The sequence below is a fragment of the Cuculus canorus genome, chromosome 1 (genome assembly GCF_017976375.1).
Source record: "Cuculus canorus isolate bCucCan1 chromosome 1, bCucCan1.pri, whole genome shotgun sequence".
NCBI lineage: Eukaryota > Metazoa > Chordata > Aves > Cuculiformes > Cuculidae > Cuculus > Cuculus canorus.
The window spans coordinates 51,337,182-51,359,214 of NC_071401.1; the positions used below are offsets into that span (position 1 = coordinate 51,337,182).

The 22,033-nt window shown below is 38.9% G+C and overlaps 1 protein-coding gene across 3 annotated transcripts in view; it reads left to right on the forward strand.

The window, feature by feature from the left end:
* STK24 (serine/threonine kinase 24) overlaps window positions 1-22,011 on the forward strand; it is a 61,882-nt gene extending 39,871 nt beyond the window's left edge. For all 3 annotated transcript variants that reach the window (XM_054056108.1, XM_054056107.1, XM_054056109.1), the window contains 8 exons: window positions 1,038-1,146; window positions 1,251-1,408; window positions 5,972-6,157; window positions 7,464-7,609; window positions 9,700-9,823; window positions 11,171-11,239; window positions 12,697-12,833; window positions 15,978-22,011. In XM_054056108.1, coding sequence (XP_053912083.1) covers window positions 1,038-1,146; window positions 1,251-1,408; window positions 5,972-6,157; window positions 7,464-7,609; window positions 9,700-9,823; window positions 11,171-11,239; window positions 12,697-12,833; window positions 15,978-16,014 — 966 coding nt within the window. In that variant the 3' untranslated portion in view covers window positions 16,015-22,011. The remainder of the gene's footprint in view (window positions 1-1,037; window positions 1,147-1,250; window positions 1,409-5,971; window positions 6,158-7,463; window positions 7,610-9,699; window positions 9,824-11,170; window positions 11,240-12,696; window positions 12,834-15,977) is intronic.
* The last annotated feature ends 22 nt before the right edge of the window (window positions 22,012-22,033 follow it).

Here is a 22,033-nt window from a genome sequence, read left to right on the forward strand (position 1 = left end):
GCAATTACATATATGTTGTTGCTCAACTTTGAGTATAACTGAGGTTTGTGGCTGAGGTACAAGTACTGATATTCTCAGCCTTAGTCTGTTTTCATTAACTTCCTCCTTACTAAGGTTCAGCCAACATCTGAAAAGAGAAGCTTTTCCTTATTAGATGTGCTAAATCATGTTGCCAAGTCCTGAACCGGCACTCTCAGCCTCGACAGAGCAAAGCCTTTGAGAAAGTGTTAGTGGATTTTAGGGAGTGACAAAACCGTGTATATTATCAAAGCTAAAGGAAAGCAAAACGATTGTAGGTAGAGCTACAAACGTAAAACAAATGTCATCTGCATTAAATGAAATCCTACCTCCATTCTTACCTATTGGCTGAGGATTTCTGATGTGATATTTTAATTCTTATCTGAGAAGAATTTTTGTCTGAAATGCTTGGTTTCTCACTGAGTGAAGCTTCGGAGAGCTAACTTCTTAATTCTGTTTCAGTAGCTACTGTTGTGGAGTAAACCAGAATACTGGAGTATTTCTATTATTAATTGTTGTCCACAAAGTTTCAGTGTCTCTCCTGAAATGCCGTTATTGATTAAGAAGCCTCTCTGGGCAGTGACCTTTTCCTCTGTCTCTTTAAGAATTAGTGGCATACTCATGTATTAGGTGTAGAGAGGTCTGAGATCTTCTACCACTGCTGTTTCTTTTCTTAAGAATTAAATTACTCGTAAGCTTTATTTCTGACAATTTGCAGATATATACCTTCAGTTTTATATGAAAAAGGTTACCTTTTTTTTTTTTAATATGCAGTTCTCTGTCAGCCTAGCAGTTTGTGTTGCGCTTTAGAGAGCTTCACAAAGTCTCGTGCAGTATATAGCAATAGGATATGTGATTGATATAATACCTTACACACCTTACTTGTGGCAGAAGGAGTTATATATAGTCCTTTTGTAGTCAGTGTTTCCTGTTCTCTCTATTTCTCCTTATATAGATATATATATGTATGCGTACACAGAAACAGGCAAATATATAAAACTACTTCTTGTGTCTCCTAGTTAGAACCTGGCTCACTTGATGAAACCCAGATTGCTACAATATTAAGGGAGATACTCAAAGGACTTGATTACTTGCATTCAGAAAAGAAAATCCACAGAGATATTAAAGGTAAATTGGTTTTATTTGTATTGTAATAATATTAGAAAAGCTCATGCAATATAAATGAACACCCAAACGTCTTAATTTCCGCTATTTCCTCTTCCTTATTCCAGCTGCTAATGTATTGCTGTCTGAACAAGGAGAAGTAAAACTAGCAGATTTTGGAGTAGCAGGGCAACTAACAGATACACAGATAAAGAGGAATACCTTTGTAGGAACACCATTTTGGATGGCACCTGAAGTAATAAAGCAATCAGCATATGATTCAAAGGTAAGGTATTTCAAGACATTAGCTAAAGTCCCTTCCTTTTTTAACTTGGTCTTCAGAATGTAGCTAATAACTTTGGCTGTGTCTAGAGAGGTGTAGGTTTAGATGATACCTAGCAGCTAGAAGCTGTCAGCAAGGAAAGGAGCTTTCCTAATCTGTTTCATGTGGGGCTTTGACTAAGCAGAGTGGTACAGCACTGTACTGAAGTCACAACACAAGCACGATATATCAATTGCAATATACAGTTGGATCACCATAGAAATACGATTCCAGTTACTGGTTTCCATATATTCACCAGCACGGCACTGAGTGTCCAGAGTTGCTGGGAAGGAATATGCGCATTGAAGCCAGCTGAAGCCCATTGCTCTTCTCTGTGTTCATTTTGTTGGTTAGCTGGTTTTCATGCTTCAGTTAGGCTGAGCTACATATGCACTTCCTTGAGCCCCTCGCTTCCCTTTCCTTCATGCTGGTCTGGTAGGCTCAGTGAGACGTGGCTCTATTGATTACATTGGGGAAAGCTATCTGCACAACCCAGTGACACACTGTTGCAGCTGTGTATCTGAAACAAAGGTCATCCGCAAGTCCCACTTGTGTTGCAATAAGATCAGCTTTCTTTATGATAATTAGCAATCATTCCTTAGGTTGTGGATGGTGGGTTTTGTTTTGTTTGTTTAAGGTAGTTGAGTTTTGGCTTCTGGGAAATATTTTCACTTGGACAAATCATAGAATCATAGAGTCACTAGGTTGTAAAAAACCTTTGAGATCATCAACTCCAACCATACCTGTCCACTACTAAATCATATTCCTAAGCACTTCATCTACCTGTCTTTTAAATAACTCCTAGAACGGTGACTCAACCACCTCCCTGGGCAGCCTGTGCCAGTGCTTGATAACCCTTTTGGTGAAGAAGTTTTTCCTGATGTCCAATCTGAACCTCCCTTGGTGCAGCTTGAGGCCATTCCTTCTTGTCCTATCACCTGTCACTTGGGAGAAGAGACCAACAGCCACCTCTCTACAGCCTCCTTTCAGGCAGTTGTAGAAGTGATGAGGTCTCTCCTCAGCCTCCTCTTCTTCAGACTAAACAACCCCAGTTCCCTCAGCCACTCCTCATAAGACATGTGCTCCAGACCCTTCGCCAGCTTTGTTGCTCTCCTCTCGACATGCTCCAGGATCTCAATGTCTTGTAGTGAGGGGCCCAAAAGTGAACACAGGATTCAAGGTGCGGCCCCACCAGTGCTGGCCATGCTGTTTCTGATACAAGCCAAGATGCTATCAGCCTTCTTGGCCACCTAGGCATGCTGCTGGCTCTTACTCAGCTGGCTGTCAATCAACACCCCCAAGTCCTTCTGTGCCAGGCAGCCTCTAGCCGCTCGTCCCCAAGTCTGTACCACTGCATGGGGTGATTGTGTCCCAAATGCAGGACTCTACACTTGGCCTCATTAAACCACATCCCTTGGTTCCAGCTCATCGATCAAGCCTGTTCAGATCTCTCTGTAGAGCCTCCCTACCCTCAAGCAGGTAGACGCTTCCTCACAGTTTAGTGTTATCTGTGAACTTACTGAGAGTACATTCAATCACTTCATCCAGGTCATTGATAAACACATTGAACAGAACTGGACCCAGCACTGAGCCCTGGGGAACACTTGTGACTGGCTTCCGGTTGGATTTAACTCCATTTGCCACCACTCTTTGGGCCCGGCCATCCAGCCAGTTTTTAACCCAGCAGAGGGTGCACCTATCCAGGCTAGTGGAAGCCAGTTTCTCAAGCAGAATACCATGAGAAATGGTTTCAAAGGCTTTACTGAAGTGCAAGAACACTACATCCACATCCAGAAAGCATGACTCAGGCCTAAGGTTTTGAATTCTGCAATAGTTCTTCTCCGTATTTCGATTCCTTTTTTCATGTGAAAGTCAGCATCTTTTCTTATCTGCTTCAGTTTTCCCATATCTAGTTCTCTGTTCTTTATCCTATATAACTTGCAATAGATAAATAAATATTTAATTTAATTTTTTTTTCCTCTTGCACATTGTCTGTTTTCTTTGACTTAAAAGGGCTTCAAATTCAGACTGAAAGTTACTCATTAGAATGGGAGACGAAAGGCAGTAAATAGTAATTACCAGTGATTCGCTGACTCTCAGCTGAACTTGGAGGAATAATTTTTGTTCAAGAACTGAAACTTGAAAAATCATAACTTGGTAAAACTTAGTGGTGCTATTGTGTCATCACTTGTTAAGGTCATGCTTCTCCTGCCCCATTTGGAGGACTGATTTGTGCTTGTCCTGGAATTTCATTGTCACACATAAGCGCATCCTAGAAATGCCTAGTTGGATACATGTGCAGTTGGTACTCACATCCCTGTTTTGACATCCTTCCTTATCAGTGGAAGGAGAAGTTACAATTCCAGAAGAATTTGGGGGTTTCATTCTTGGTACTTCCAACAGGAATGGGCTTCCAAAACCCGTCTTGGACTTTGTAGCATTCAGGGTGCAGCTGTGGTTTGTTGGACCCATCTGTTTATTTTTTGTGGAGGCAGGTCACTGGCAGCAGCAAGTTGTAAATATACAAGAAAAAAATGAATGATTTATATATATCTGTATGCAGATATCTATGCACATGTACACATATAAATATCATTTCTGTACTTATCTATACACATACTCCATCTGTGACTGAAGGTTTGGCAAAAAATCTGCCTGTTTATATGGCTTTGACACATTCCTCTTGAGAAACTGAAATTCAGAATAAATTTGAAATAATAATGCTCGGTTATTAACATGAAAACTTGTCTTTACAGGTTACACTTTTCTTTCATAAACAAGAAAAGCTTTCCTGCTAGAGGGAAGTTACTCATAGTTATATTCAGCGTTGAGATCTTAGCTGTTAGTGCTGTTGTTAAGAGAAATGGAACTTGGAGCTCATACACTTATGTAATCGTCTGCTCAGTGTGAGATGGCAGTTCTGTGACATGGGTTAACAAAACATCATTTCATAAATATGACGGTCTGCTAATTGGCTCAGATTTTTTTTTTCCCATGCTTAACTTGCAAAATTAAGTAACTAAGCTGTTGACAATTGAATACTGTCTGAAAAACGAAGAAGGAGCTTGTCTCTAGACATGCAGTGTAGCTATGATAGTGGGATGCATGGATGCATTGAGACCAGGCTATAGTCCTGTATCAATTAGTCAAAGGTAGCCTAGCACGTTAACTGAGCAGAAACAGATGGATTAGAAGGACACTGAGCAAGAAGAACAGTGATAAATAAAATCTCTACTCTATCCAATACCTGGAAATAGATCTGTTTACAGCATAGCAAAGTTCCAAATGCTCTGTTTGGGAGTAAAACCAGACAGCTCTCTTCAGATCTTTCCCGTTTTTGTGAGAATAAGTCTTGTTCAGCTTTCACTTCAAAAGAAACAGAAAAAACAAAACATAAATATTTTTCATTGATATCTTGTCCTTTGGAACAGACTTTTCTGTGACCTTTTTTCCCTTTCACCTTTCTGAGGGGTTTATTCGTCCATTCTTTTGAATTTTAAGTATGTAATTTAAACAGAACATAGACAATTACGATGCATTACTTCACATTACTTCAGGCAGATTTGGCAATAGGATTTGAATCCAGGAAGACAGTGTTCCCTAGAAAGAGTAGCATATTTCAATGATAAAAACCCATGAAACAAATATATTTAAATAATCTTCCTCAAAAAAGCAATATGGATCTTGTAGCATTCCATAACAATGTGAATCCAGCCCATCAACGAAATTAAATTGTAGCGGATCCAGCACTGATCTCTGCTGCATTACTTGATTTGTCCCTCTAAATTGGCAGTGAACCTTTGGGTGAGCATTCTGCATGGGCGGGGCTTAGAGAAGCTTGATTTAGATTAGGACTTCTTGGCCTACAAGACGCGGCTCACAGGAAGAGGTCTACAAAGGAGATCAGATAGAAGAGTGCTGTCAATATTTTGGAAGCTGCTTGGATCAAATACTTAACTGGTTGAAGTGTAGGGTTGAGAAAGTTGAATAATACTGTTCTAGACTGCATTTCTCTAATCTGTGAATGAGAATGATATGTAAGACAGTGTTAAACCCCAGGAAAATTATATTCTAATGTATTAAATTTCTGATGTTTTTACTAGCTGATGCTCGTTGAGGAAGAATCTTGTGCATGCTACATTTTCCTGTATGCCAATATTTGAGTCTTGCCCCATATTTACATAGTGGGCTTGAATATGGTGGATGAAATACTAGTTTGTAATTACTCTAGCATTACTGTTTAAAAATGTTTGTGTTTCAAGATCACTTATAACTGCTGATATAATAGTGTTGATTTGAAAACTTTTAAAGTTCTAGTAAGTAGAACTGCTTTATGCTCTACAGTAAGAACAACCAAAGAATTCTCTGTACTTTATTTTATGTGCTCTAACCATGTAAACCAGACAATATTAACAAGAAGAATTTACATACAAAATGATTTAGAATAAGGGTTTAAAATCTACCTTTGCAAGCAACATTGTTCTTTCTCTTTCTCCAACATAATCTTACAAGCATTATTTCTTGCAGGCAGATATCTGGTCATTAGGCATAACAGCCATAGAACTTGCAAAAGGAGAGCCACCTCATTCGGAACTACATCCAATGAAGGTTTTGTTTCTCATTCCTAAGAACAATCCACCAACGCTGGAAGGAAACTTCAGTAAATCCCTCAAAGAATTTGTTGAGGCCTGCTTAAACAAGGACCCAAGCTTTGTGAGTTTCATCTGTTTGTCAATATATAGCAGAGAACTTGACTGGTTTACATAAATAATAGGTTGGTTCAAAAATAAGTGCTTATTTTGGATTACCCTTTTATTTAACTGTGCTCATGTAACACACTACTTTAAAGCACAAAATTTGCTCTACTTATTTATGCTAATGATTTTATTTCCACTGTTTATTCGTTTTTATATTACACTATCAAATTAAAGATGGGGGAAAAATGCAACTTTGAGCAATTTTGGTTTATGAGTTCAAAAGGGGAGGTAAAACAACAGAAACTACTAGCAGTGTCAACCAAGCATGTGACCAGGGGACTGTCAACAAATACACAGCTCAACATCGGTCCTAAAAATTCCGTAATGTAAGTGAGAGCCTTGAAGATGAGGAGGGTCACAGATGTCCTTCTGTGATAGACAACATAATTGTTTGACATTTGCACCAAATCAGAAAATCAAAGAAGCTCAGCAAATAGTTGCTGTGTGAGCTGAATGAAAATTAAAAACATTGCTCTGTACTTCTTTTGTGCAACAGAAATGATCCATTTCTTGATCACGTTGTGACATGTGACAAAAAATAAAATCTATTCAATAACTGAAGGCATTCTGCCCAGTGGCTAGACCGAAGTGGAGCACCAAAACACTTCCCCAAACCAAAGCTGCGTCAAAAGAAGGTCACAGTCACTGTTTGATGTCAGCAAGTGGAATCGTCCACTACAACTTCTTCAGTCCTGGCAAAGTCATCACTGCAGAGGAGTAGTGACAGGAAATCGACAAAATGCAGCAAGAACTGAAACATCAACTTAATCATAGAATCACCTAGCTTACTCAGCAGACCTCTCGCCCACTGATTACCAGATTTTCAAGCATCTTGGCAGCTTCCGACAAGAGAAGGGTTTCCACAACCAAGCAGCAGCTCAAAATGCCTTCAAAGCATTCATCAGTGCCAGGACTCCAAAATTCTATGCTACTGGAATAAATAGGCTTGTGTCTTGTTGGCAAAAATTCATGACTTCCAATGATTAATATGATTAATATGTTTTATGCTAAGCTGAGCTATACTGTTTTAAAGTTGATAGTTAAAAATGACAATTATTTTTACAACAACCTAGTACATGAATAAATGTAGTTCAACTTTTTTATTATGGGTTACCATAATCACCAGCATCTTTTTTTTTTTTTAGATACCACATATATTTAAAATCTCATTTATATAGAGACTGAAGTCTAGATTTCTTAATCTTTTTGTAGTAAGTCACTTAACACTCTCAAATGCTGTAAAAAATCTTTTTTCTTTTAAGAGGCCTACTGCAAAAGAGCTCCTAAAACACAAATTTATTTTACGAAACTCAAGGAAAACTTCCTACCTGACTGACCTTATTGATAGACACAAGAGATGGAAGTCTGAACAAAGTCATGATGACTCCAGTTCTGATGACTCAGATACGTAAGCTCGAGTTTGTATGATATCCTTTGTAAATATAAGAGCAGAGTAGTTCTTTTTAGCATGTGTATTCTTGTGTTCTGTTATTTACCGCTTTTCACCTTAGCAGCCTTGGTAAACTAAGGAAATCCTTATTTCGGTGTTGCAAGGGATTTCATGCAGCTAACAGTCACGGAGAAGAATTCTGGCCCATTCTATGCTACCTGCTTCTTTACGTAGAGTCTGAGGTCTTCCCTAGGCATCAGGCCAACTCTTGTCGTAAGAGCAGAAGGTAGGCCTTGCCCTACATGGCCAGGTAGCCATCTGCACATGCACTGCCCTCTGTGTACACATGGCCACCTACGGAGAGGAGTTGTCACCTTGGTGGCAGCTTGTTCCTTGTTTTGGCTACCTGAGTAAACAGGCAGAAACATATCCTTGCATATAAGAGAGGGTTTGTGGACAGTGCTTTCATGATAATTTGGGTTTGGGTTACAAACCACATTTTCTAGGTTGGTTTTTTTTTTTTATGAAAGGTGTGGGTTTTTTTTCTCTACCCTTCCAGGATGGTTAGGCCACGATGGTCATGAAACACCAAATTATTTATTGGTGAAGGAGAGGTTTTGTAAATATTTCCAGATTTCTTTCATTTCCAATTTTGATAATTATGACTCAGTTAAAAAATTAACTTTGTTAGTCTAAAAGTAATAGAAAATAGTGATTGTCATCCGATTACACACTTTTGTGGCGCTCCATTTGATTTACAATTTATTCATAAATTGATTAAATTCCTCATAATAAATAAAACACAACTATTCTCTGCAATTCCAGTCTGTATGCTAATGGCAAGTGTTGGGCTGGTCCTGTGTTGTTAATGGCTTCTTGCCTTCCAGTGATCACAGTTCCAGCCCAAAACCAGGTCTGATATGGAAGGTATGTTACTAGTCCTAAACCGGGTCTCAGATCAGTTAGTAACTGAGCTTTGAGGTTGCAGCTCGTTGGTCCTATGGAATATCAGACCAGCTTTGATAGCTTGGCATAGGAGAGTAGTGGAACTAGAATGGTTGTTGAGTGCTTATTTATGAGACAATTTAATGCTGCGTCTAAGCCTGCTTTTTCCTTGTGTGCTTCCACAGCAGCCCTTGTATTAGATGTGAGTTGATTTGGCATGCTGGAATATTAACTTTCCAAATCCATAATTTTTTTTTTCTGTTGGATTAGCTTGCTAGAGTTAATGTATACGAAGAAGGTAGACCTGCCTCTTTCAGTGACAGCCAGAAGTTCTATGTGACTCAAGCAGAAATCTTGGAGAATTTTCTTGTGCTGTTCATGTGCTTTCTGACTTGGTAGGCTGTGCTAAATACTTTTTATCCAGTGACCTCTAGATGCCCTTTCAGTTGGTAGATTTCTTGCAGATCATTCTTAATTCACAGATCAGAAAGAATGATACTTATGTTAGCGAGAGGAGAAATGTAATGCAGTGCCTAATTAGTCAGCATAAATGTTTTTGTTCTTTTAACTTAGCGGGAATTATAGAGGAAAAATTACTATGTCATCCACAAAAAATGAGGCAGAAGATTGATTTATGATGGTGTAGTTTGTTAAAGCCATGCTGTATCTGTACTTTTTTAGGCAATTTTTTGAAGTGGGCAATTTACCTTGCTAACTGGCTGAGGGTGAAATGTCTCCCTCAAAGGTATTCTAAGCTAGTATCTTAGCTGTTTTTCTAGGCAAAAGAGAGAATTAAATTTTTTAATTTCCCTTTTTCTGTAATGATTTGAGGTAGTCTGCTGTGGCTAGTTTTCAGATAGCAATAAAACACCTCATGTTACTTATTTCTGTAACTTGGGAAAATGTTTACAGTCTTTAACGCCTCTCTTTCTTTTCAAGTTAATTTAACAGTTACTGATTTATCTTGGTGTATTTTTTCCATTTCCCCAGAAGATAAATTACATTACTTTTCCTACTTGTCTTTATACTTACTGGCTTGTACAACAGAATCCCGGTTCTGGTCTTGATTGTAGTTTTTATGTTTATCATGTATATTTAATGAACACGAACAAGAAGGTGTAGGTATAAAACATGCTTCTTCTTTTTTTTTCCTTCCCTTGAAGTGAACCAGATGGCCAGGCTTCAGGTGGGAGCGATTCGGGAGAGTGGATCTTTACAATAAGAGAAAAAGACCCCAAGAATCTAGAGAATGGAGCAGCCCAGCCTTTGGAATTGGAAAGAAATAAGGTGTTCAAAATATTGACTCTGTTATACAAGGAGATAATTCTTGCTTTAATAACTTAATGGGGTGATTTTTTATTTTGTACCTTTAAAAGCATTTAAGTTGTGAAACTTCCAGAACTTTTGCTAAAATGTATATTCTGCATTTGCCGTTCACAAAATGTTTTGAGTAAGTCTTGAAGTTTGGGTGTTCTGTAAGTGTGTCCTTTTTCAATAGTGTGTGAAATATGTACCAAAATATTTTTGTAGTTGGTGAAATATTACCACTGGAGGAAGACCGGGCAATATTTTATTTTTAAAATCTTCTTTCTGCAAAGTGAACTTGAAAGTGCAAACCTAGTAAGGCATTCTGGTCTCTTAGGAAAAAAAGACTGCTGTGTAGAAAAGGATAGAATGTGCACCTCTGCTGTGAGGACAGTCTAAGAGAGTTAGAGTTGTTCAGCCTGGAGAAGAGAAGGCTCCTGGGAGACCTTAGAGTGACCTTCCAGTACCTGAAAGGGAATCTACAGGAAAGTGGTGGTGGTGGGAGATTTTTAGAAGGACACGTACTAATGGGATGAGGGGAAATGACTTGAAATTCAAAGGGAGAAGGGTTAGACTAGACATAAGGAAGAATCTCTTCACAGTGAAGCACTGGAATGGGTTGCCCAGGGAAGTTGTGTTTGCCCCATCCCTGGAGGTGTTCAAGGCCAGGTTGGATGAGGCTTTGAGCAGCCTGATCTAGTGGGAGGTGTCCCTGCCCATGGCAGGGGGGTTGGAACTGGATGATCTTTAAGGTCCCTTCCAACCCAAACCATTGTATGATTAAAAAACCACCAACACTATGATTAAAAAACCAGCAACCCGACCACCAAAACAAACAAAAAAAAGAAAACAAAAAAAACCCTACCCCCAAAGAAACTCCAGTTTAAGGGATGCTTAGGAGCTGCCCCATAGCATTTTCAGCAGCCTGTGTGGCTGAGGCAAGTGGTTGCTGCTCTGGCTCTGGGAATTCTGCGTGTGTGCTCTTACCAGAACTGGAGAAACATAGGAAAAATATTGCGGCGTATGGGAGGAACCTAGTAAATATCAGCATGTCTATGATTTAGTACATGCCAGTAGGATTGTGGTGTTTTTCTGAGCTTGCATATCTTTGAGGTGCTGCAGCCTCAAATTTTAATTCAGCTTCCGTTTTCTTGCAGTGCTTTGGAGTAGTCCGTTGTAGAACACTGAGGTATTTGTATATACACATATGCTGAATTTTCCTAAGGTGTAGCATGTTGGAACTGTTTTTTCTTTAATTAGAAACAGAATATGAAGGTGCTTTTTCTTTTTCCAGAAATAAAATAGATCATAATTTTGTTTTCTTTAAAGGAAAAGGATATGCCAAAGAGGCCTCTATCCCAGTGCCTGGCTACAGTTATATCCCCTTTATTTGCAGAGGTAAGTTACTGCTTTAAAACTTCACAATTCCAGGATTTATGTCTCTGAAAGCCAGAAAAAATATGATGAGTGATCCTAGGTTTTCCACAAGCCATTCTGAATTTAATGTGTTACAGTTGTAGCTTTGCCTTTGTTTTCATGCATGCCTGCTTTAAAGATCTTTATTTTGCTTCTAACAATACTTCATATGCATGGTAGCAACATCAATCACGCTAGCCTAAAGCAATGAACATGAACAACAGAAAGGTATCTAGATGTTGGAATTGCAGCATTCCAGTTTTTGACACTCTATGTCTTTATCTGTCATTTTATCTGTTACAAATTGTAAATTCTTCAGGGTTCCAAGGTAGAGCTGTGGACCAGATCAGCAAGAACTTAACTTTTGAATTTTAGTGTTGAAAACTATTTTGTTCCCATTTTGAGTTTTATAATTTTTATATATATTTTTTCCCCAAATATTTAAAAACGTCTTTAAAAAAAAGGCAGGGAAGCCAGATATTTATGAAGATGTGATTATTTTTTTTAAAAAACAAAAAATGCCCTTTCACCCTAGCTGTGGTATGAAATTTTTGATTTAAATAATGATTCTAGTCATTGTTACAGAAATAAAGCTAGAGAAATTCTTCTGAAAAAGATGTTATCTTAATTTTGTTCTGAGTGAAGTCCTGCTGCAGAGGATTACTACTGAATTTTGCATGCTGCTTGTTAAGAATATTAACTGCAGTAAAGCAATTAGTTTTATTTAAAGGGGATGGCCTCTGTGTTGGTTATTCAGACTCCAGTATTACGTCAGCCTGTCATTCTCCTATGTAAAGTGGAGAAACACTTTAAACAGGGGTTTTTTTTGGCATTTTCCATTGAAGTTCTTTATCTGTTTGCCTGCCTCTGAGAATTTTCTTTCAAGTCCCTACCATTCCATCTCCCAATCATTTTTCTGGTTGTTGTGCATCTCCTTTAGGTCTTCCTTCTCCTTTTCCGATATGGAGCATGATGTAGGTCCTGCATCCACTGTCTTCCATGCTCCATCTTCCATTTTTATCCATTCTTTACTTTTCATTTTCTCCACCACCATGGTCTTTGTTACCTGTGTTCTAGATACCTCTGCTGTGGGTTCTTCTTCCCATGGTTTTGCTAACCAGTTGCTGTGCTATTCCGTGCCTTTTTTGCTTCCTATTTTCATTTTCAAGGTCATTCTTTTAATTAGCGCTTGGTAATCCCTGTTGGTATATAATTCCTGTAGCACTGTTGCAGCAACACAAATATTTATCGCTGCAGTCCTTATTAATGCTGTGTAGTTTCTTCTCTATCGCATGTAGAAGCTACGGAAGACTTTTTCCTCACACACTTGTTTGCTGTATCTTTTCATGCTATGGGAGGAAGACTCTTTGTATGGTATCTGCTGATATTTGATATTTATGAGTGTCTTATTAATACATCTCTTCCTGATCTTCTTTCAGTTGAAAGAGAAGAGTGAAGTGTGTGGTGGTAACACAGATTCCATAGAAGAACTGAGAAAGGCAATTTATTTAGCTGAAGAGGCTTGTCCAGGCATTGCAGATAACATGGTGTCACACCTTGTGCAGAGACTTCGGAGGTAATGAAACTGTTTCACTAAGGATTATGGAAAGTTTCAGAACTGATTCTACAAATACCCAACTCATATTAAATTGAAAGAATTAATTTCTCTGTATAATAGAAGAAAAAGCATTTGTGATTACAGTTCGCACAATTATCTTTGCTTAAGTAGAAAAAACCCTAATTGTATTGGCAGTTCTATTTTCTACCTTCAGGTGATAGCCCATACGTACGTTCATCCTGTTGCTCTGCATATTGTGCGTCAAATGGGACCGGACAGCCTTTTCCTTTTGCAGTTCGTAAAGGGGCTGTTCACACTTTGTTAGTATCTGGGTATATGTTGCAGAGAGTGCCCAGAGAAGTTGTAGCTGCCCCATCCCTGGAAGTTTTCAAGGCCAGGTTGGATGGGGCCTTGAGCAGCCTGATCTAGTGGGAGGTGTCCATACCCATGGCAGGGGGGTTGGAACTGGGTGAGCTTTGAGGTCCCTTCCAACCCAGACTATTCTATGATTTTATGCCCTGTGTCACTCTTCATTTACTCACTTTGATGAACAGACTTTTTAGTTAGATTGTGTTTCTTTAATACATAGTAAGCAGTTCATTGTCCATTCATTAAACATAGTCTGTCTGGCTTTTGGTGGTACCTCCAAAGCCAACTATTACTTCAAAATACTCAATTTCATAAGAGATTTTCTAACGGCCCAGGTTAGGAATATATTGTTAACAAACATGCAATTTTCTGGGTTTTTTTTAAATACTACACAAGAAAAGATTGGGAGTATAAATTTCAGAATTACTGCTTGAAGAGGCTTTAAATGCAACCTTGAATCTAGGAGCCCACAGCCATTGTGGTTGGATTACTTGGTACTAGAAAAAACTTATGGCACTTACTAATCATGGACTGATACCCTGGAAAAGATCACCTTGAGCAGGTGCCTACTGTCTCTAACCACAGCTTGGGAAAGCTTAGGAATACACACCTCTGGAATTAAACCAGAGGATTGCGAGGTGGACACTTTGTCATTCAGTAAAAAGCAGAAGCAAGAAATCTGCAAGCAGTAGTGTTTCTTGCTTTCTGGGCTGTTCAGCGTGAAGTGCAGTCAGCATGTCTAGTGCTAAAAGGTCACTCCTGGATGCCAGATGTCCTGATTCTCCTTTTAGTTGATCCTGGCAGGCTTAGAAGAGTTTCTGGAGCTTTGTTTCCATTAGGAGTTCTGAAACCGACCCCAGTCTTTCATCAGCCCGGTATTTCAGTGTCAAATTTCTATCAGCCTGGTACAGGGCCTTTCTGGAACCAGGAACCTCAAAGTCTTTTGATGCTGCAGTTGAAGCTGAAAATGACCCTGTGGAGACAGACTTTCCACTGAGCACTTCTTTTGTGGATGCTGGAGATGATCTTACTTGTTCTTATCCTGACAGCAACAGTCATATTTTTGTCCTAGGAGATCTGTTTTGGAACCCTTAATATTCCTTTTTAGCTTTCTGTTTTTGTTCTGTTCTACTTCCTTGGACTATTGCTGGTTTTCTTGATCGTAATGTCTTATTTGAACACTGGAGGCAGGCATTTAATTTTCTTTGAAGGAGAGAAAGAAGAAACTAGAGAATGTTTATTGATGAGTCACATCTGGGAGAACTTTCTCTTACTCCAGGGACTAACATTCCTTCTAGAAAGTGAGTGAAAAAAATAACTGGCAGAATCCATCCCCACCTCCCAGAAAAGGAGTTTGAACCATTCTATAGCTTAGTAGCTATCCCTCATGGATACAGCTATTTTTCGGAGCTAGTCAACTTCTGAAAAGGTAAGTTTCTTGTTTGAATTCTACAAGATGTATGCTCCATTACATAATGAAACCACCTATTGTATGCACTTGCAATGTCCTCTCAATTTGATAGCTACCTACTGAAGATGGCTCTTCAATAACATGTTTCTGATGAAACCTTTCATAAGGTTTTATTCGCCTTTTCATAGGTTAAAACTGGATTTCCCAGGTTTGTCTGAATGGATTAGTTGAGACTCTCAGAAGAGCTGCCCAATAACTTGAGTGAATCCATTTACTTTCCACCTCCAGCTTTGATCTCTGATGTTTTATGAAGTTTATTGAAAGATTAACATGGTTAAAATTGTGCTTCTTTCTTCAGAAGATTTAAGAATCTGCTTAGACCAAGAAATGTAGATGTCCTGCCCTGGAATATTTTTGAAAGATTATGTGAATTTCCCAATTAGGAAAGTTGGAATCACAAAATATTGCCCCTAGTATACAGAATTCTTACATAGAATCATAAAATCATAGAATCATAGAATAGTTTGGGTTGGAAGGGACCTTAAAGATCATCTAGTTCCAACCTCCCTGTGATGGGCAGGGACACTTCCCACTAGATAAGGCTGCCCAAGGTCCCATCCAGCCTGGCCTTGCTTGAACACCTCCAGGGATGGGGCAGCCACAACTTCCCTGAGAAACCTGTGCCGGTGCCTCACCACCCTCATGGTGAAGAAATTCCTCCTTATGTCTATTCCAAATCTGCCCCTCTCCAGTTTATACCCATTCTCCCTTGTCCTATCCTCACAAGCCTTTGTGAACAGTCCCTCTCCAGCTTTCCTGTAGTTCCCCTTAAGGTACTGGAAGGTCGCTATAAGATCTCCTCTGAGCCTTTTCTCCAGGCTGAACAACTCCAACTCTCTCAGCCTGTCCTCATATGGGAGGAGCTCCAGCCCATTGGTTATACTTGTAGCCCTCCTCTGGACCCATTCCAACAGCTCCATATCCTTCTTACGTTGAGGATTCCAGAACTGGCCACAATACTCCAGGTGGGATCTAACAAGAGAGGAACAGAGGGGCAGAATCACCTCCCTTGACCTGCTGGCCACGCTTCTTTTGATACAGCCCAGGATATGGTTGGCCATCATTGTATACTTCTCAGGAACACATTTGAGTGTAGGTTGTTTCTATTCATTAGAAAAGCAGTGGTGCTCTAAGAGGGTGTATTTTACAAGTTGTTCAGCTGTTTGGCTTTTGTCTCTAAAATATGGCAGTAGTGTTGGGTGTCATTCTGCAAGGGAAAAGGCTGGAATTTTGTTCCATTTTATGCTATTATCCTTAGTTGCTGCTTGTTGTAGAATGCCTTTCTGAAATTCACAATGGTAACTATTTCTTTTCCTCTTCAGATACTCACTAGCTGGAGGAAGTTCTTCATCCTACTGATGTCCTGGTTTTGACTTTTCTAAGACAACAGGGGTCCCACGGTATCTGCATTGAAGCGATGCACCCTAATGTTGTCCTGCCCTTCAGTAACTGGAATGTCCTTTGGCAGGAGGACATTTCTAAATGTGCAAGAGTGAAAATGAAGTCTGTTGGATGGAGGCGGTCTTTTTCAGCTCTTTAAAGCTATAATTTTTTTAAAATGATAATGCACATATTCCAGGGAGGTGTTTTTTTTGTAAAATCTGAAATGTATATTTAGGTTTGTGATAGAGAAATTGAAGATATTGAGAAACCTCAGGTATCTTGCTTTAAGAATTCCACTGGGAGATGGAGTATGTTTGTTGGAATTGTGTACAGATATGTATATAATGTCTTTTTTTAACTAAAAGCCTTTCAGCGTGCATAAGGAATCACTGTGTACAAACTGGTAAAGTGCTTCTGTAGATAACGCTAGTGGGTAAATATTTGACAGGCCATAACTGAGTATTGCCTTGCCTTTATTACATGTAAATTTTGAATTATGTGATAAGTGAATCTTGGTTTGATTTTTGTATGTGAAGGATTTGCCATTGAAAGAGTTAATCCTGTACTATGGAAACTTCTATTCGTACCTCAGCAAAGACACAGTTTTATTCTATTTCTCCAGTATTTCTTCCTTTTTATCTATATTCTTAGCGTGACTTTCTAATTACGGTACTACTTCTGGTTGTTTTAAATTTAATACACCTTATCTTTCAAAGCTTTAAATTTAAATTATTGGTTTTCCTAAAGAATGAGCTCTTTCATGTTTTCAGTTTTAAATTGTGCCAATGCAAATTCTGAAGCATATGTATTGTTCAATTTTAGTAAAAGATATTTGTGAAGCTTGTAGTGAGATTCAGGTGCAACCTTTTTTTTTTCACCTAAGCTTGTTTGAATGCTCACACAAATAAATCTTTATAACCTACATTTATTCTGAAATATCTCATTAAGGTGTTGGCTCTGAGACAGTGGCAAGAATTACTTCATCGTGCCTGGTTTTATCATTAAAATTAATGTCTTGCAGCATAGAATCTATTATCCATAGATTCACTATTTGGTCTTGCTGCCTAAATCTGTGCATCTCTTTACTGAAGTGATAGATGTCAGACAGAAAGACTGCAAAACTGAGCCCGTGTTGTATACCGTGTCTTATCACTTGTCTCCCCAGAAAAAAAGTTAATTGTTGAAAATTCTAAATCCTGATATTTCCAGTGTTTCTGTGAGCGCTCCTAGATACCTGGCTTAGGGTTTTATAGTTCTTAGAAACTGTAACGTTAGTTACCCACGCCAATGAGGTGGCATTTGTTTTCATAGTGTTACTCTGAGGTTTTACCTTGGTTTCTTTCACCAAGGGGATATTCAGGTGCTTCTTACTCTGGTTGCTAAGAGAGCATTTTTGCCTTGTTTTAATGCAGAAATCAATTTGATGCTTTAGATGACAGTGAGGTAACAGACCTGTTTATTTTTTTTTTACTCTATATATGAGTTTTGAAACAGGAAGGATTAAAATTTTAAAAGTTGAGGCATATCTGCCTGGCTTGATACAGAGAGAACCAGGTTCTCTGACCATTCTGGAAGCTGGTCAGGTTTCCTTGCAGGTCTTCACATCACCATGGTAGCCCTTATTCTATGCATATTAATAGCCTTAAATATTAATTATTAATTTAGCAGTTAGAGGATGCTGTCAGGCTAACAGAGCTATGTAACTTCTGACCAGGCTGAAACACTAGTTGAAAGAAATGGGTGTAAATCCACTCCTTTTAGCCATATTCTTAGGTAACAACACATTTGGCAGCATAAGCAGGTAATGATTTTTCTTCATGGCAGTTGAATTTAAGGTAAATTGAACAATGCATAAGTTTGAACAATGGTTTATAACTCCTCTTTGATGAATATCTTCAAATACGTTGGTTTGTGTGTTCTTAAACGTGAAGGATTGGCTTACCTTTGAGGAAACGAACTCAGCTTTGCTGTTGTGAAATGTGCATCTGAATACAGCGCAGTGGGAAATCTCCCTGTTGACATCTCAGTATTAAAACACTCAGCCATTCAATAAATAAGTGCTGTTACAGCATATGGAAAGAAACAGGTGTGTTTGCATTTGAAACATTCACAGATCAATGGAAGCTTTCCCTCAGTCATCTGTCTTTACTGCAAGGACTTGAAATTAAAGCACACTTCCTTGGAGATGCACAGAACTTGGAGGGTTAGAGGGGGAGTTAAATTTATGGTGCTGGCTGGAATCTCAAGAATTTCACAATCAGGAAACGAAATGAAGTTCTAAGGTACGCAGGTTTTGAACAATCATTTAAAAAATTACTTGCTTTATTTTTTTTTTTTTTGAGTTGCATTTTTAGTTGTGTTCCAGAACTGTATATTGAGGAAATACTTCTCTGAGTAGGTTGTGGCAGAATTTGCTTGGTTAATGTGTCCCTTGGCTTAGGAGCTTAAAATGAGTAAGAGTTAGAATAAGGCCAGTTGGCCAAAAGGCTGGGACATTTAGAAAAAGACAAGACCTCATTTATGGTAGAGATGTGTATTTTTATATGTAATATATAGATTATTTAAACAGAGACTATCTTAAACTGAGATTCACTGAAAAAAACCCATGTGCTGTATCTTGAATGTACAATTACAATCATTTGCTGTTGAAAAGTATTGTTGCTTTACAAATCAGATCTTTATTGGCAAACGGAAGAAGAAGAGCTTTGTTTGAAAGAAGCGTGGCCTCAGTTTCGGAAAGAAAAAGACTTGTATTGATATTTTTGAGAGGCGGTTTCGTGCTAAAAACATGTCCATGTTATAATGTTGCACTGATGATTTTTCTGTGCAGGTAGAATCTTCTTCACTCAGTCTTGAATATACAAAGCGAGATGCTATCCCTATTTATGCAAACATTGAAATTAGTGGAACTGCTTATTTGTCAGGGATTTTGAGATTAGGCAGTAAATAAACTCACTGTTTTAACAAGATAAAATCAGTCATTTGAACTGACAGCTTGCTTTTTATAAGTATCAAGATGTGTAATCTATTTTTTTAACTTAATTTTCCTTGCAGTTGCACTTTGTAGTTGATCCCCAGTTTACGAAAGGATGAGGGCAGGATGGCTGTCGTACAGAACGCTTTTGGTGTAATAACAAAGCAGCTCTTTCTGGGAAGTGTCAAAGGTGGTGCCTTTGCAGCTCCAGCCATTTCATATGTGTCCTTGTGAGTATGGACAGACCAAATAATTCCGACAGAAGGATTGAATTGCGTACAGGAGGGGTGGCTGGATGGGGAAGGTGGGCACTGTTACCGCACTGCAGAGTAGCTGACACCTTGTGAGTCTATGTCCTGCGTCATCCACCGTAACTCCTTCATCCCCCCTGCTTTTACTGTACTGGTGAAACGTCTTGTTCAGCTCTTCCCGCTTTCTGTGGCGTTCCGTAGTATTTTTTTAAACAACACGGTACCGGTTTGTAATAGTTTTACATTAGCCTTACTTTTAAGGAAGCGTATTTTTGCCTTCAAGAACGTCACCATCAGAAGATGATCAGAAGTGCTGATGAGCACGGGTGTAACGCAAGGACAGTACAAATTATTTTTGTAAGTTGCTGGGGAGGAGCTTAAAGTATAGCACAAATCTGCAATCTTGCTCTTTTAAACTGTTTTGCAGATGTGCTGGTAATTGCACTGAGTGTATGCAGTAGACAAATAGTATGTAACGGTTTTCTGCCTTCTTTTAAAGCATGATTACAGAGGACAATTCAATTGTATCTCTTGTTTTCTGTAACATCGCTGCCTGTTTGCAATTGTGTATTTCAATTTTACTTTTGTCACTCTACACCAACATAATAAAACTCCTTGTAAACTACATGACCTAGAAATAAAGAAGGAAAAGTTTAATGCAACTTTGCCATCTGAGTGGTCAGTAAGATGAAGTTTGGGGTTCTCCTTGTAGAAGGGGGTGATCTGGAAGAGGTTTCTCGCTCGGTTACCGCAGACCTGTCAGGAATAGTAAGCAGAAAGTTTATTGATTGGTGTTTAGTTTATCTCAGAATTGGTACATGAGAGAGCTTTTCTTGAAACTCGACACTATCCGAGCAAGAATGTTGAGAATAGTTTATTTTCTCTTGGGGAACTTGTATCTCACAGGTGGCTCAACCATGTGGGAAGTTTAGTTCTTCTCTTGATTGAGACTTTTCTGTCTACAGATCCAAGTGATTGCTAGTGCACTGTTTTGGTTAAATATGTGCGGTTCTGTATTAATAAGACAATGTGCCAATTCCCAGATGGCAGTGATTTCAGGCTGCTTTATAGTCCAGTGAATCTGATGAAGTGCTCACAAGTGGCATTAGCTTAACCCCAACCATCGCAGCCATGATTACCCCCACGGCTGAGTGACAAACTGTGTGACAGCCCAGCTTCTGTAATTGTATTTCATTACTAGTTTCTCCTGGTAAAAAACATCCGTGTGCCACATTGCCAGTTTTTTCCCCTGGGGGTTGGGAATCTGTGTGCTCTGGCAACTGGACAGCTGCTTATCCATAATTATGTTTTCTTTTGAGGGATAAGAGCATGTGATTAGTTATGTGTTAAAAGGAAAAATGGACAAAATGGGGCTTTTCAGGTCCTGCTTGTTTCTCTGTGTTGTTTTTCGCCAGTGGAATGGTGGGATATTGCCCCTGGTTTTTCTCTCTATAACAAGTTTTCCTTGATAGACCTCTTTTCACCGGTCCGAGACCTTTATCGAGATTTCTCCAATCACAGCATGTTTTTGCTCTATCTGCTAACTTGTCTTCCAGGCTGTCATTTTTGGCTGCTTTCAGCTGAATTTACAAAGACATCGAGGTCTCAACAGCTTTTAATTAAAATTTTGTGAAAACTCGTAGGCGTATCAGTAACTGCTCTCATCTTCATGAAAGCTAAGTCAGGCAGCAGAGAAATGATGGAGATGCTTAGTCTCGTGGAAAAAACCACTCACAGGAGGCCGGGCTTTGCTGATCCCATTGCATGTGGTGCAACTTCCAATGGGAATAAAGTTCCTGGTTTGCTTTGATTTGTTCATTATTTGAAGCCACCAACTGGTTATTCATGGTGAATAATAACAACGGTGAGAGTAAATTGCTCGGAGAGACCAGTTTGAGGTTTTCCCACTGCTGAAACACGAGAAGGATGTATTTAGCACTGAGTCCTCACCTGGCCCGTCATGGCCCCATGCGTCTCCACACCTCAGCTGGTTGGAGGCACAGCAGCATGCTGAGAATCGGGGCTAAAAGTAAATGGTATGTATTAGAGCTTTCTAGCAAACTATGAGTTTTTTTCACACATGGGCTTCAGCTGATATGACCATCAAGGCAATCGCTTTTATTCTTACCATTATTTCAGTTTTGGGTTAACGTTAGGAATGAAGAATTAGGAAAATGCTGACAAAGGACAGCAGTTCAACTGGCTTAAAAATTAAAAATCACACTGGTAAAGAAGTGGAGAAAAAAAAAATCTTATTTTAAACATCTTTTTGGTAGAAATATATAATACAAAAAGGTGAAAAAGCTCAACAATGAATCACGTGGATACTCTGACAATGCATCCACAGCGCAACCAGGTCTCAGCTGTCACAATAAACAGAGCTGTATCTTGATCTTTGCCTTAGAGGTTACGGAAAAATGATTTTCCAGACTTACATTATAAGAAACTTATCTAGAAAAGGTGTTATCTGATTTCAGGAATGAAAATAAAAGCCTTTCTTTGCAGAGCTCAGAATAAAGTACTGCAGCAGAGAGCAGTAATAAAGATTGCATCCCACAAGCCCCAGCGGACTAAAATAAAACTCAATTTTAGACGATTTAAGGGTATGGCCCTCAGTATTCAGTTTCCATTTAAAATCACAAAGTCTTTTCGCTATTATTGATAACAAAAATAAAGGACAGACATAGGAACCTGGCCTTTAAGGCTTTGCAGATGTTATCTAGTCAGAATAAGATCTGCAGCCTTCTATTGTACATCACGCACTGTTGCT